Genomic DNA, 12527 nt, shown 5'->3' on the forward strand with positions numbered 1-12527 from the left:
CTCCAGTTGGTAGCGTTCCAGGTCCTACACCACTAGGATACCTTACACCAATTCCCGGTACTGTGCCACCAGGATATGGTCTACCACCTCCTGTTGTTCCTGGTATGACGCCTCCAGGATAAGTAGGAACTCCTCCCGGCACAAATGCACCTGGATAAGTTACACCTGGTATAATACCGCTAGGATATTGTCCACGTATTACGCTTCCCGGTCCAACCGGTCCAGTAGGATACGTTCCAGTTCCTGGTTTCATTCCTCCTGGATAAGTTGGTCTCATTGTTCCAGGAACCATAGCTCCTGGATATTGTTCAGTACCTCCCGTTGGTCCACTGCCAGGTATTATACTTCCAGAATAATCTCCTGCTATCATTTTTCCTGGTGCTCCAACTCCAGGTCGGGTAATATATTGTCTATCCTTTGGTAATTCTTGAACCTGTAATTTACCTGGAATTTGGTCTACATGAACAGCATAATCTGGTTGATATCCTGGACAATCTTCGCATCCACTTCCGCTAGAAGACATACTTTGTGCTTGTCCCATACCGTTATTACCAGCTAAAATATTTCATTTGAAATAACAACGAGACATTTTAAGTTAACAAAATATGATAGAAATGATGAAATGCGTACCGACAATTGCTCGAGATGATTGTTGCGTTGCTTCCGCTTCGGCTTTGCCTTCAGTTTGGCCATCTTTACCAAGATGCAAATATTGCGATTGCGTTTGTCCTCGAAATCTTCCACGAAGTTGCAACGTTTGACGACGGGAACGAATTTTCTGAAAATCCTCGTTCAATCTTTTTCGATTTTCCAATTGAATTTCTCTCTTGGCACGATTGATGAGCGGCGTTAATACAATATCAGCTATTCTTTTGGACGATATATCATTTTCATCGATCGGTATTTCATTCAAGAACGGATCCAAAACGTTTCTTGCGATTGGTTTAGTTTTTTGAAGGAGATAAATATTACGTCCTTGACAAAAATCTACTATACGACCACCTGCTTCTCGCCATGCCTGATTAAAGAGAAACATGATTGAGATTTTGAAAATAATGCTTCTTGATTAGGACTATTCAATTGATTTTTTTACCTCGAGCTTTGTTAATGTTTCATTCGGAACATAAAGTACCGTGGAATATTTGTTCTCCCGACGTTTTGTTCTGACATCATTTCGATTATGTTTTTTTACGTTATCCTCTTTCAATTTCTCCAAATAACATACATTTTCTTTTCTATCTTTATAAGCAATGAATAACTGTTAAATGAACGAACATAACCATTAATAATAATCTATCATTATAAATAACTATTACGAGATAAAATAAAGAAAGAGATTGAATTGATCAATTTACCGTTTGATCATCAGTGAAAGTCCATTGTTTGTCGTTGAGTGGTTCACCTAACTTGTTATTAATTGAACGATCAAAACGAGTTTTTTCCTGTCAAGAAAATGAAGTATCAAATTTATCATCAATATCAAATGAAAAATTTGTTATATTACGTTAAAAAATGTTAGTCAAGATCTTATTAAATATTAAACATTTGATCTTAGACTCTGGAACTTTCACAATTTTATCATATCTTATATTTCTAACAATAATTTTCTATATGGGAAGAAAGTAGGTCTAAAAAAAGGCGGGATAGACAAATCGGGAGCAGGCCAAGTAAATTTCATATCGGTTAAGTTTATCTCTTGAGTGAACTCTGATCTTCAAATCTCTTATATAGAAACATTTTATAGTCACATGAATCAGAATTGTGATCCGTGCTAGTAACCTGTCTCTTAACTCGAAACTATATAATCGTATTAAGATTATAAACAAATTAAACTATTGATACGAACGTTTGTTCTTATTAGAATTAAATGTTATTATTCAAGATTAATAACAAATTTTATCGCTATACTTATTTATATGAAAAATCACACACACTCACACACACACAGTAAAATATTTTCATTCGTAAGACGAAACAAAAAGAAAGAATAATAATAAGTATAGTAATAGGATCATAAGTAAAATGATTTATTCTACGTTACGTCTATTTGATTTCGTATCGTTTGTTATAACTACGTTACAATATTTTTATGCTAACTCGTAAGAATATAATGTAAGGTAATACACTCTCTCTCTCTCTCTCTCTCTTTCTCAACAAGTTGAAATCTGATCAAATTTATCGTTAATGTATACTGCCCTTTAGCGCGTAAAGTAATTTTTAAACATCTTTTATTACAAAAAAAAAAGATAAACACAATTTTTATAATTATATTTTGTTGAAAGAAAATATAAAAGAAACGCGAATGTAATATAGGATTATATTAATAATAATTAACTTACCGAATAATAAGATAAAACTGTATTTATGAGGCAGATCAGTATAAAGAGAATCGGCCGCATGATTTGGGCTTCTTCTTCAAGACACTTCTACTGTTAAACTTCTACGTTAAGAGGATCTTCTTCTTCTTCTTCTTCTTCTTCTTTGCTGGCAAGTTCTTTAACTCCCCACTCTGTTCACTCCTTCTCCTCTTCTTATTCTTTTCCCACTTCCTCTTTAACGGGTTACCATTCTCGTACTATTATATATTTCATTTCACAATGTTTAAATCAATGTGTAAAATCAATTCAGAAGAAATTCGACAACAACTTAAACGAATTGCAAATTTTTTCTTTTCTTTTCGAATTAGCTTCTTGTTAAGGGGAGAAGAAGAAAAAAGATTTGATGTTTTTTTTTTCTCTAAAATCATTGGTCATTATTTTTCTATAAAGATTTAAATAATTAATTTGAATTTGGAACACACGAATAACATTAAAAACATTATTTTATATATAAAAATTGAATTACAGATTTTAACACATAATATTAAATTAATTCTTTCTAGTTACGATGTCTGTTTTTTTTTCTTTTTTTTCTTTTTTTCTTTCACGAACTGATAGGCATAAATTCTTAGAAGAAGACGTATATTGCGAGCAGTTGTTTCGTTATCTTTATATACTCATTCACAGCTTCACGACAGATCTTGTTACCTAAACTTATAACGTGAATTATGTGTTTTTTTTCTGCAACGACTAATTGTAAGATATACTTTTAGGAAGAAGACCAATAAATATTGATATTATCAGATGCATTATTCATTAAATGATATTTTATACACATTAATATTATTCATATTTATTAAAATTCAAATATATATTTTTGTTGCTGTTACCATCATTATTTTTCTGTAAAAATTTATATAATTAATTTAAATTTTTGAACACATAATATAATTCTTTCTAATTACGTTTGTAAATACATGCAGAAACACAAAGAATGGAAAGGCCATTTTGTTTTTTTTTGTATTTAATTTATGCAATTATTTCGATATTTATTTTCTTTTCTATTTTTTTAATCCTATATCATTATTTAAATAAAAGTTATGATTCTTAAAAAAAAAAGAGTAAAAAAAAATATTAACTGTATCAATTTTATTTATTTTCATTGACATGAATCGAACTCTGTATTACTAAATAAGATGTTGTGAATAAGAGAAAACGTTTGAGAACGATCGTCATACTTAATTATCGATCGAAATGATTTCTTCTTCGTTTGTCCTAATTATTGAGTGTCAATTCATTTAATAAATACAGCGAGACTAGCTGTTTATTTAAGTTCGATGCATCACTAACGATCGTACGGTTCATCAATCCGATAATAGGAATCTCGGTGAATAATAAAAAGAAAAGCAAAAAAAAATGATTGACATAAACTACTTTCCCTTTTTAACAATTTCAATCTCGTTCTGAATGATTTAATGTTATTTATTTAAAGAAAAGATAGATAATAAAAATATGTAAAAGATAATAGATGCGTTATGTATACTTATATGCATACATACATACATATATATGTATATTTCTTATTGCGATGGACAAATACTTTCACAATTCGTACAAAAAGTGAGTAAAATATTCGCATAAGGCACTCTGGTACTACAAATGGCACGTACAATTATTTACAATAAACAGCTTATCGAACTGTCTTTAATTAATCACCTACTACGTAATCACCTTCTTCTAATTTTTTAATACGACAAAATTGGGAATGCTATTTACAATGTTTCGAGTTAAATCAATTACAATCAATAATGTTAAACAAAAAAAAAAGAAAGAAAAATAGAAAAGGAAGGAAGCGTATCCTTCTACGATCATCGATGATTGCAATTCAATTAAATATATTCTATAACACAATTGATAATTTTAACACGATCTAAAAAGAGAAAATAAAATTATCTTATAATAAGATATTTTTATCTTTTTTTTTTTTTTGACTAAAATATTAATAATATTATATATTTTGTTGTTTATTAATAACCGTTGCCACTCGAGTTCTCATGGTAACCACCTCACTCGTGGCAAATTCCAACTCTTTATCGACCTATAATGATATTCTTTCTTTTTTTCTTTTTCTTGTTTTATATTTTTCAACATCTCATCGTTCAATGAAAAATAAATTGTTGCAAGAGAGAATTATTATAAAAGAACTTGCATAAATAATTTTTAACGACGCAAAGGGTTACGCTCGTTGTAGCAAAACGGACTCGACTAGTTCACACTCAGATCCTTACCAACTATCGGTAACGGATGAAACAAATGAAAATAAAATTCTTAATTATCATACTTACAAGAAGACTTTACGGTTGTTCCCTCACGAATTTTAGCGAGCTTTGTATATTATTAGTAGTATACTAGTAGGATGTTATCGTGATAAAGTATTTCATCCTAACGCGAAGCCCATTTTGAGAAAAAGCTTTTAGGTTTTGATTGTTTTTTATGCATTTCTAATTATTTTTTTGTATGTATTCCTAATTTTTTCGCAATAAATAATTTTCTCTTTATTGTATATATTTAAAAATTAGGATTTATGACAAAACAATTTAAAAACAATTAGAAAAAGCATATTTAAAAAAACTTCCCCGATGGAGGATCGAACCACTGACCAGCAGAACGAGAAGCGAGCACGCTACTACGTACGCTACCGCACCACTTGATAAACAGTCGCATTTAAGAAAATATAAATATGTATACAAAAAAATCAAAACTTCAAATGCATTTTTCTAAAAATTGGCTTCGCATTTTGATAAAATACTTTAGCACGTTAACACTCTAAAGGTATACTACTAATATACCAAAGCTTGTTAAAATCAGTGAGGGTACAACCGTAAGTTCTCCTTGTTAGATTAATCATACTTACACACACATACAAGCTTTATCTCTATACAATTTTTTTTGAATCACAGATAGAATACACATTCGAGATATATTATAAGTAAATAATATGATATAAAGTATCTTATTTAAATTCATGTTTAAACATTCTACGATTACTTTCACGATTTCTTATTAAAAATTGTTATCAGATAATGTAACACTTATTTTAAATAATTACTTTAATCCGGACTAAAAATCTAATGAGAAATTCCTTTTATTCGAATTTATCAAATATTCGATCGCATGTTATCCTAATTTAAGGCAATTGGTAAATACTATTATACAGATCTAATATCACTATGATTTCGCCAATGTTTTTGTTTGTTTGTTTGTATAACTTATTGACTAAGTACTCTCGTACAATTATATACAATCCGAGGCACCTTTTTAGCAGCTGCCTTGAAGAGCACGTGAACAAATTTTATCGATGAATTTTAATTCTAAACATAATTGTATCTCAATGGCACTTTAATTCGATTAGGATTCGTAATATAATAATGACGCGTCGTGGTATTTTGGGGAAAATTTCTGTCACAGTCCTGACGATGAAATATAATAATAATAATAATAAAAAATAAAAAAAAGAGAGAAGAAAGATTTAATTTTGAAGGCACGATCAACGAAGCTTTATACAAGCAGGACAATCGAAATATGCGTTTTAGTCGAATTTGTGTTGTTGAAAATAATGAAATACCGAGTACGATAATTCTCCACGAGAGCGGCGCTGGTGTTCATAAGTTCAGATTTAAGTACGTGTGATTTTATAAAGAAACAAATGAAACCAATAGTTCTCTTTGATGTTTTTTGTTTTTTGATCTGATCCATTAATAAAACTGCGATCGTTCTCCTTGTATATAGGCTTCGTGGCACGATTAATCGAATAAAAGAAAAAAAAAGGAAGCACGCCATTTAAATATACGAGTATAATGTCTAGAATGTTATAATATTAGTAACGATTATTCTCTACGTGGTCCCTAATTAGGAAGATACTTTAGACAATACCCGGTATAAATATACACGTAATGCCTTTCGATAATTATTTGAAAAAAAATCAGCACATTCACGTGTCGGAAATCGATATAACGCAAATTTCATTTCAAAAAATTATTTTCAAAAAAGAAATAAATGATGTAACGAAGGATGAAAAAAAAACAGAAAAAAACAGTGTGATCTTATGTTTCAATTTCACGCAATCGCTAAATTTAGTGTCATCGTGGTGGGTCTCGAGAAAGCAGAAGTTCTCGTTGACTCTGTATAATCAAAGGTATTGGAAGATTTTTTCGCGTCATTGAATCTACCCAAGTGTTCTGGATTGGGTGATATAACCGAGGTTCTGATGACCATGCTTGAAACAATCTCAGTTGTTTTGTTATCTTGCGACTTCCCGTGAAGTTGTTCTTTGAAAATACGTTTGGCAGGTGGTGAAGCGTCAGTTTCATTAACACCACTGCCAGTGTGTTTGATGATAGCTGAAAATGCGGACGAAGGAGAGTTTTGATCGCGTTGAATAGCCAAACGTGGAACTATCACGCTAGTTGGTGATGCTGTCACACAGGAAGTAGTCGTCGTAGTTGTTGTTGTTGTTATTGTTGTATTCGTCGTGGCCATTGCCGTCGTTGTCGAATTTTGTGAATCGTTGAAACCATCCAAAACCGTTGATACGGGCTCGTTCGTTTTACCAGACGTTGTCGATGATGAATTAATAGAATTCGTCTTTCGTTCGCTAGATTCGTTCTTCTCGATTGTAGACCGATGATGATGATGATTATGAGCTCGCATGCAAGAAGATTCTTCGTGTTTGTATAAATATGATTTCAAAGCAAACGCTTTACCACATCTACCGCACACATGGGGCTTCGTGTTAGAATGGGTTTGTATGTGTGCACGTAGATTCGATTTGTCGGCGAACGCTTTGTTACATATCGTGCATTTGAACGGTTTCTCACCTATCGTCGATAAGATAAAATAAAGAGAACAAAAAGAATAAATAGTTAGAGGATGATGATTTTGTTTGATTTTTTGAGGTTAGGTTTAGATTTAAATATCGATCGAATTACCTGTGTGCGTGCGTATGTGTCCTTGAAGCAACCATGGCCTGGAAAAGCACTTGCCACAATAGTGACACTTGCAACCCTGATTATGTGTCCTAACGTGCATACTGAAGGCAGGCATGCTGACATAAACCTTGTCGCAATGGGGACACCTCCTTGCCTTCTTGTCACCCAGTGATCTGTGAGTTTGCCTGTGTCTGGCAAGATTTGACGATGTAGAATACTTTTTACCACAATCAGGACACTCGTGATCCTCGCTATCCTCGTTTTTTGTCGTTTCCACGTTACCCTGAATAGTTGTTCGACGTGATTGTTGATTAACGGGATTCGATTCACTGACATTATTATTTGATTTTGGTGGTGAATCAATTTTCTTTTCCGTAGGGAAAGTAATTTCTTCCCGTGTATGATGTGTTTGATTATTATTATTATTATTATGATTTCTATGATGAAGACGTTGATGATGTGGCGACAGTCTTTTAATTCCAAGTACCTCTTGTTCATTTTCTATACTCTCCAAGAATAATCTAGTTTTTTCCAAGCTTTGTTTTTCCTCGTAAGTAGTTGTTCGCCGTTCCTGAATTCGTTGGGGCTGATGATGAAGATTATTATTATTATTATTGTTATTATTATGATGATGATGATGGTGGTGGTGATAATGATGATCCTTAATTCTGGGTACAATCGTTCTAGCACATTTTTCAACGGGTTCATTAAATCTCGGTGAACTTGATCGTTGATAGATCACATTGTTTGGGTGAATTAGGGTACCAGCTGCTGCAGCAAGGCTGACTTCCGCAAGTTTCGTAAGGTTGTACAATTCTTCAGGACATTCCGAGGAGGTCTCGCTACCGCATTCGCTAGCACCATCAGAAGTAGGCTGGGCACTGCCATATTCGGCTAACCTAACCCCTCGTTCAGGACTTTGACCTGTGTAGAAAAAAAGAATAATATATATATATATTTTTTGGAATAATATACTTCTTTTACCACGTTAAGGAAACAAATGATGGGAGTGAATATTTTTACGATTCTCGTACACCACAGCGACACGAAATTTAACGGGATGAAGTTAGCCGATATTTAGGATGCGCGCGCATAGAAACATGAAATTAACAGCATGAAGTTAGTCGCTAAATCTCCCTTAAATTTAGTATAGATTGATATCTATATTCACACACGTGTTTTATTATCTCGATACAAATAAAAATTATTTAATGATTATATAAGGTTTTAATTGATATTAAATAACTATGAATATCTTGATATTTTGTTATATTCTTGTTGTTGTCTTTCATCATCTTCTTCAAATATTAGTAACACATTATCTTTGAGGTTCCTTGTATCATGCGTTCAACGTACTCTAACATATTATAGTATCGATGGTTTAGCATCGAAACGTTGAAAGCTCGAGTGTTAACAATACTCGAGTTGGTTTGGCAAACTTCCAATAAGAGTCTCGAACTCGTATAAATTCCTATCGGCATCACAAACTTTTCCTGTCTATACTTTTATTTCTATCTCTCGCGTTAAAGTAAGAAACGGAAGCAACGTAAACGTGAGGTACACATAAAAAAGAATCCTGATAACGATAGATTACTTACAGTTTCCTTTTCACTCTTTTATTCTACAAATAAAAATCCTTGACTCCTGTGTGATTTATCGATCATTTCAAAACTCTACAGGTGGTTTTTGTTTTTCCTCGTCATTGAATTAACGTCGAATTAAATTACTCGAAGTAAATACTTTCCAATGAATTTACTTTAGACTTATAAAAAAAAGGGGAAATGAAGAATGTGAAATAAAATAATGTTGCATTAATTGTTTAATTATTTTTTAATTCGAATATTCGATTTTCTTATTGCCATTGGAAAGTTTCTAACGTTAGTTTTCGATGAGTTTTATCGTTTCCGGAGCGGTACACGGGCTTTTTCCACGGATTTATATCAACCAAATGGATTTTGGTTATGAGCAGTAAATCCGAGCAGTAAATTCATGATGGTTCGTGAAACACGCAGGCAAAGCAAAGCAAAGCAAAGCAAGCAAGCAAGCACTTTCGAGAGTTTGCTCGCAGCTCCGTTTTTGGGGAGAACGGAAATAGCGTGCTTCATTTTCTCTCTCTCTCTTCTTTCTCGCTCATTCCGCGTATTTTCGAACGCGTGTGCGTGTTGCTTGTGCTTGTAAAGAGCTTTGGAGGGGTTGACGGCATCGCGACGGTATGCGTCGTAAGAACTTTGTGACGCATCTAGTATCTACTATTCTTAAATCTTCAAAAGATTTAAACCACTTTACTCATAGCAAACTTAAGCCTATTATTCTTTTGTCTTATAGTTATCAAAGTTGAACGAAAGCTTCAATTTGTTCAATTTATTCAAAATATCTCTTGAAAATCTTCAAAATATTAAACATAAGCACGAAAGTTTTAATTTGTTTAACTTATTTTTCAATCATTAAAAGATTTAAACTACTTTACTCATAGTTAACTAAGATTATATTCTTTTGTTTTATACTTATCAAGTAGAACGAAAGCTTCAATTTGTGAATTTTATTCTTAAATCTTTAAAATATTAAACACAAGCACGTTATTTTTCTGTCCACTATTAAGATGAATCAAAAGACCGTTTTTATATATTAATTTTTCCAAAATAAATTTTACAAAAAGAAAACAAAAAGAAAACAATCCATTATATACAATTTCGAAGTAAAATGTCGAAACAATAAGCACACTAACTTTTCATTCACGTTAATAATTATCGAATTGTACGAATACTTTAATTTGTCTTAATTTAAATGATATAATAATTGATCTTGAGAGACAAATGACTATTTATTTTCAATTATTATTTCCAATTGAACAATATAGAAGAATTTCACGAAGCAAACATTCACATACGTCAAAACGTCAAACAACCCTTTTGAAATTAAACAAAATGAATGAAAATTATGCACGAAAGTATTAACACTATTCGAAAATATTGATCCCAAGTTATGTTCACCGTGTGCAAAGATTTTTTTTCTCGATATATACAAAAAGTGTCTCCCTCTTTCACCCCTTACCTGGACGTGTTATTAAACTATAAAAAAAAATAAAAAACATTCGCACCTCCAGCAGAAGTATCGAACTCCTCCTCGACGCCGTTGTATCGGCGATGAGTGATCAGGAAAGCCCTCGGCATCTTCTTTTTTTCCTCCCCTTCTTCTTATCTTCTTCTACCTCTTCTTCTTCTTCTTCTTCTTCTTCTTATTCTTCTTATTCACCACTTGATATTTTTCTCAAAGTATCACACAAAACATGATTGATTGGCCTTTCTCTCAACTTTGAACAATCAAAATCTTGTCCACACATTGAACGCAACACACGCGAATTTTTAAGTTTCTTTTCCAATAAAAATGATCCCGAATCAAAAAAAAAAAAGAAATAGAAACGTAATCAAAGTATATAATCAAAGTAAAAGATATAATTATTAAAAAAAAGGGGGAGAAACAAAAATAAAGGATTAAATCCTTCGGAAATAAAAAAGGGGGCGTTGGATGACGACGCGTAAACCGAAAAAAAAAAGAAAGAACAGAATTTTCGCGTTACGACGGGAAAAACAAAAAACCAAAAAAAAAAAAAAAAGAGAAAAGAATTGAAAGGAAAATCTTCTTCTTCACGCGCGTTGTTTTTTACGGCGACGGGGCGGGGGTGGGGTGAGGGGGGCCCCAGGGGTGCGTACGCCTCGGCAATTTCGGGCGCAATAGTTCCTCTGGCTAAGTTTCGGGGCTACATATAGGAGCGTAACACCTCCCTTACTCCACTCTTCCCCTTTTCCACAACCTCTTTACCTTCTTCTTCTTCTTCTTCTTCTTCTTCTAGTACCAGCAGCAGCAGCAGCACCACCACCATCACCACCACCACTTCTTCTTCATCATCTTCTTCTTATTCTTCTTCTTCTTCTTCTTCTTCTGGTTCAGCTGGCGAGTAGTTGCAAGCGTTCTGTTCCCTCATACGATCACACATCTGTGCATATACGTGTACCCCCTGCCCCCTGGGCCCCTTCCGTTCAGTGTATGTATAGATATATGTAGATTTAAATAGTGTGTAGTACGTTTTCTTCACTATAATACGCGAATCCTCCACATTTATAGCGTTTCAAATGTATAATAAATTCTTCGAGTTGTGCACATAACTATACGAGATGCTAAGGGAAATATATAATGGACCAATGATGATGATCAGCTAGGATAAGCTGCTTCTTTCTCTACTAACATTATTATTCTTCTACGAAGTACCTAACCCCTTGTTGTTATATTAATTTTAATATTGTTAATCAGTTTTATATCGCGTAGGCGATCACTTTTTTTCTTCTTCTTCTTTTTTTCTCTCCTACATTTTCTCTATTATTATTATTTTTTATTTTTTTTTTAATTTTTATCTCGTTGTTGTTATTATTATTGATGGAATGATCGAAGGGATTATTTATACGAGACTTGTCCGACCTCGAATAAAATTGTCCACACGTTTTTTTCACTCACTCACACTCTGTCTTTCTTTTTCTTTTTTATTTACTTTTTTCTTGTTTCTTTTTTCGTTCCTTTTTGTATCTTTGTTCCGGTGTTGGAAGTTCGTGTCATTAAATAGAAGCGAGAGATAATTAATAGCACGCTTGGGATAGATAAAAATATCGAGGATCGAAGAAGGGTGGTGTACGTACCCCACGTTAATGTGGAAATATGTATTTTTAAAAGAAGAAAAAAGTACGATCGTAGATTTTTTTTCTTTTTCTTTGAATTATTGAAGATTCATATATATATATTTTGCTGAAATAATTAGGTTGTAAACGTTTCGCCGAATCAAATTGGTTTTCTTTTCCTATAGATTTCGCTGTAATTCGTTTTTTGTATTTATTTTTTTCTAATAATCTAGATGAGTACTATCAAATTATATTTTGTTCTACTTCGGAATCATAATTACATAGTAAATTATACATAAATTAAAGTACACTCTTCTGTCTACTTGTAGAATACTTTTTCGAGTTCTAAATCGATCTGCAAATGTTCTTAAAATGTCAGAGAATGGAATGCTGTAAATTGTGCATCTTTGCCATTTTTTTGAAAAGTTTAAGTAAATATTTTTTATGCTAAAAGTGAATAGATTTTAATGAAACTTATATTAAATTAAAGTACACTCTTTTGTCTACGCGTAGAATACTATATCGAATTATAAATTTAGCATGTAAACTTCATA

The 12527-nt window shown here is 32.4% G+C and overlaps 2 protein-coding genes across 2 annotated transcripts in view; both read right to left on the bottom strand.

Moving 5' to 3' along the window:
- LOC106790541 (mucin-19-like) overlaps window positions 1–2568 on the bottom strand; it is a 6001-nt gene extending 3433 nt beyond the window's left edge. The window contains exons 1-5 of the mRNA XM_014755519.1: window positions 2340–2568; window positions 1356–1442; window positions 1094–1258; window positions 631–1018; window positions 29–555 (exon numbers count right to left, since the gene is read on the bottom strand). Of these exons, the coding sequence (XP_014611005.1) occupies window positions 29–555; window positions 631–1018; window positions 1094–1258; window positions 1356–1442; window positions 2340–2399 (1227 nt within the window). The 5' untranslated portion in view covers window positions 2400–2568. The remainder of the gene's footprint in view (window positions 1–28; window positions 556–630; window positions 1019–1093; window positions 1259–1355; window positions 1443–2339) is intronic.
- A 3508-nt stretch (window positions 2569–6076) lies between these two features.
- LOC106790548 (zinc finger protein 41-like) lies at window positions 6077–11663 on the bottom strand. The gene is made up of 3 exons (XM_014755530.1): window positions 10404–11663; window positions 7307–8230; window positions 6077–7195 (listed from the first exon to the last, which is right to left on the bottom strand). Exons 1-3 carry the CDS (start codon window positions 10474–10476, stop codon window positions 6435–6437), a joined length of 1758 nt encoding a protein of 585 aa, XP_014611016.1. The 5' UTR covers window positions 10477–11663; the 3' UTR covers window positions 6077–6434.
- Window positions 11664–12527: the final 864 nt, after the last annotated feature.

The sequence above is a fragment of the Polistes canadensis genome, unplaced genomic scaffold, assembly GCF_001313835.1.
Source record: "Polistes canadensis isolate GaletaPanama2010 unplaced genomic scaffold, ASM131383v1 scaffold_245, whole genome shotgun sequence".
NCBI classification, from domain to species: domain Eukaryota; kingdom Metazoa; phylum Arthropoda; class Insecta; order Hymenoptera; family Vespidae; genus Polistes; species Polistes canadensis.

Bases quoted from the DNA above. Each gene is read 5' to 3' on its own strand.
- LOC106790548 (XM_014755530.1), bottom strand. From the start codon at position 10,476: ATGCCGAGGGCTTTCCTGATCACTCATCGCCGATACAACGGCGTCGAG. The intron at 8,231-10,403 runs GTGCGAATGTTT...TTTTCTACACAG, and splicing joins GTTCGATACTTCTGCTGGAG to GTCAAAGTCCTGAACGAGGG. The intron at 7,196-7,306 runs GTAATTCGATCG...TATCGACGATAG, and splicing joins ACACATACGCACGCACACAG to GTGAGAAACCGTTCAAATGC.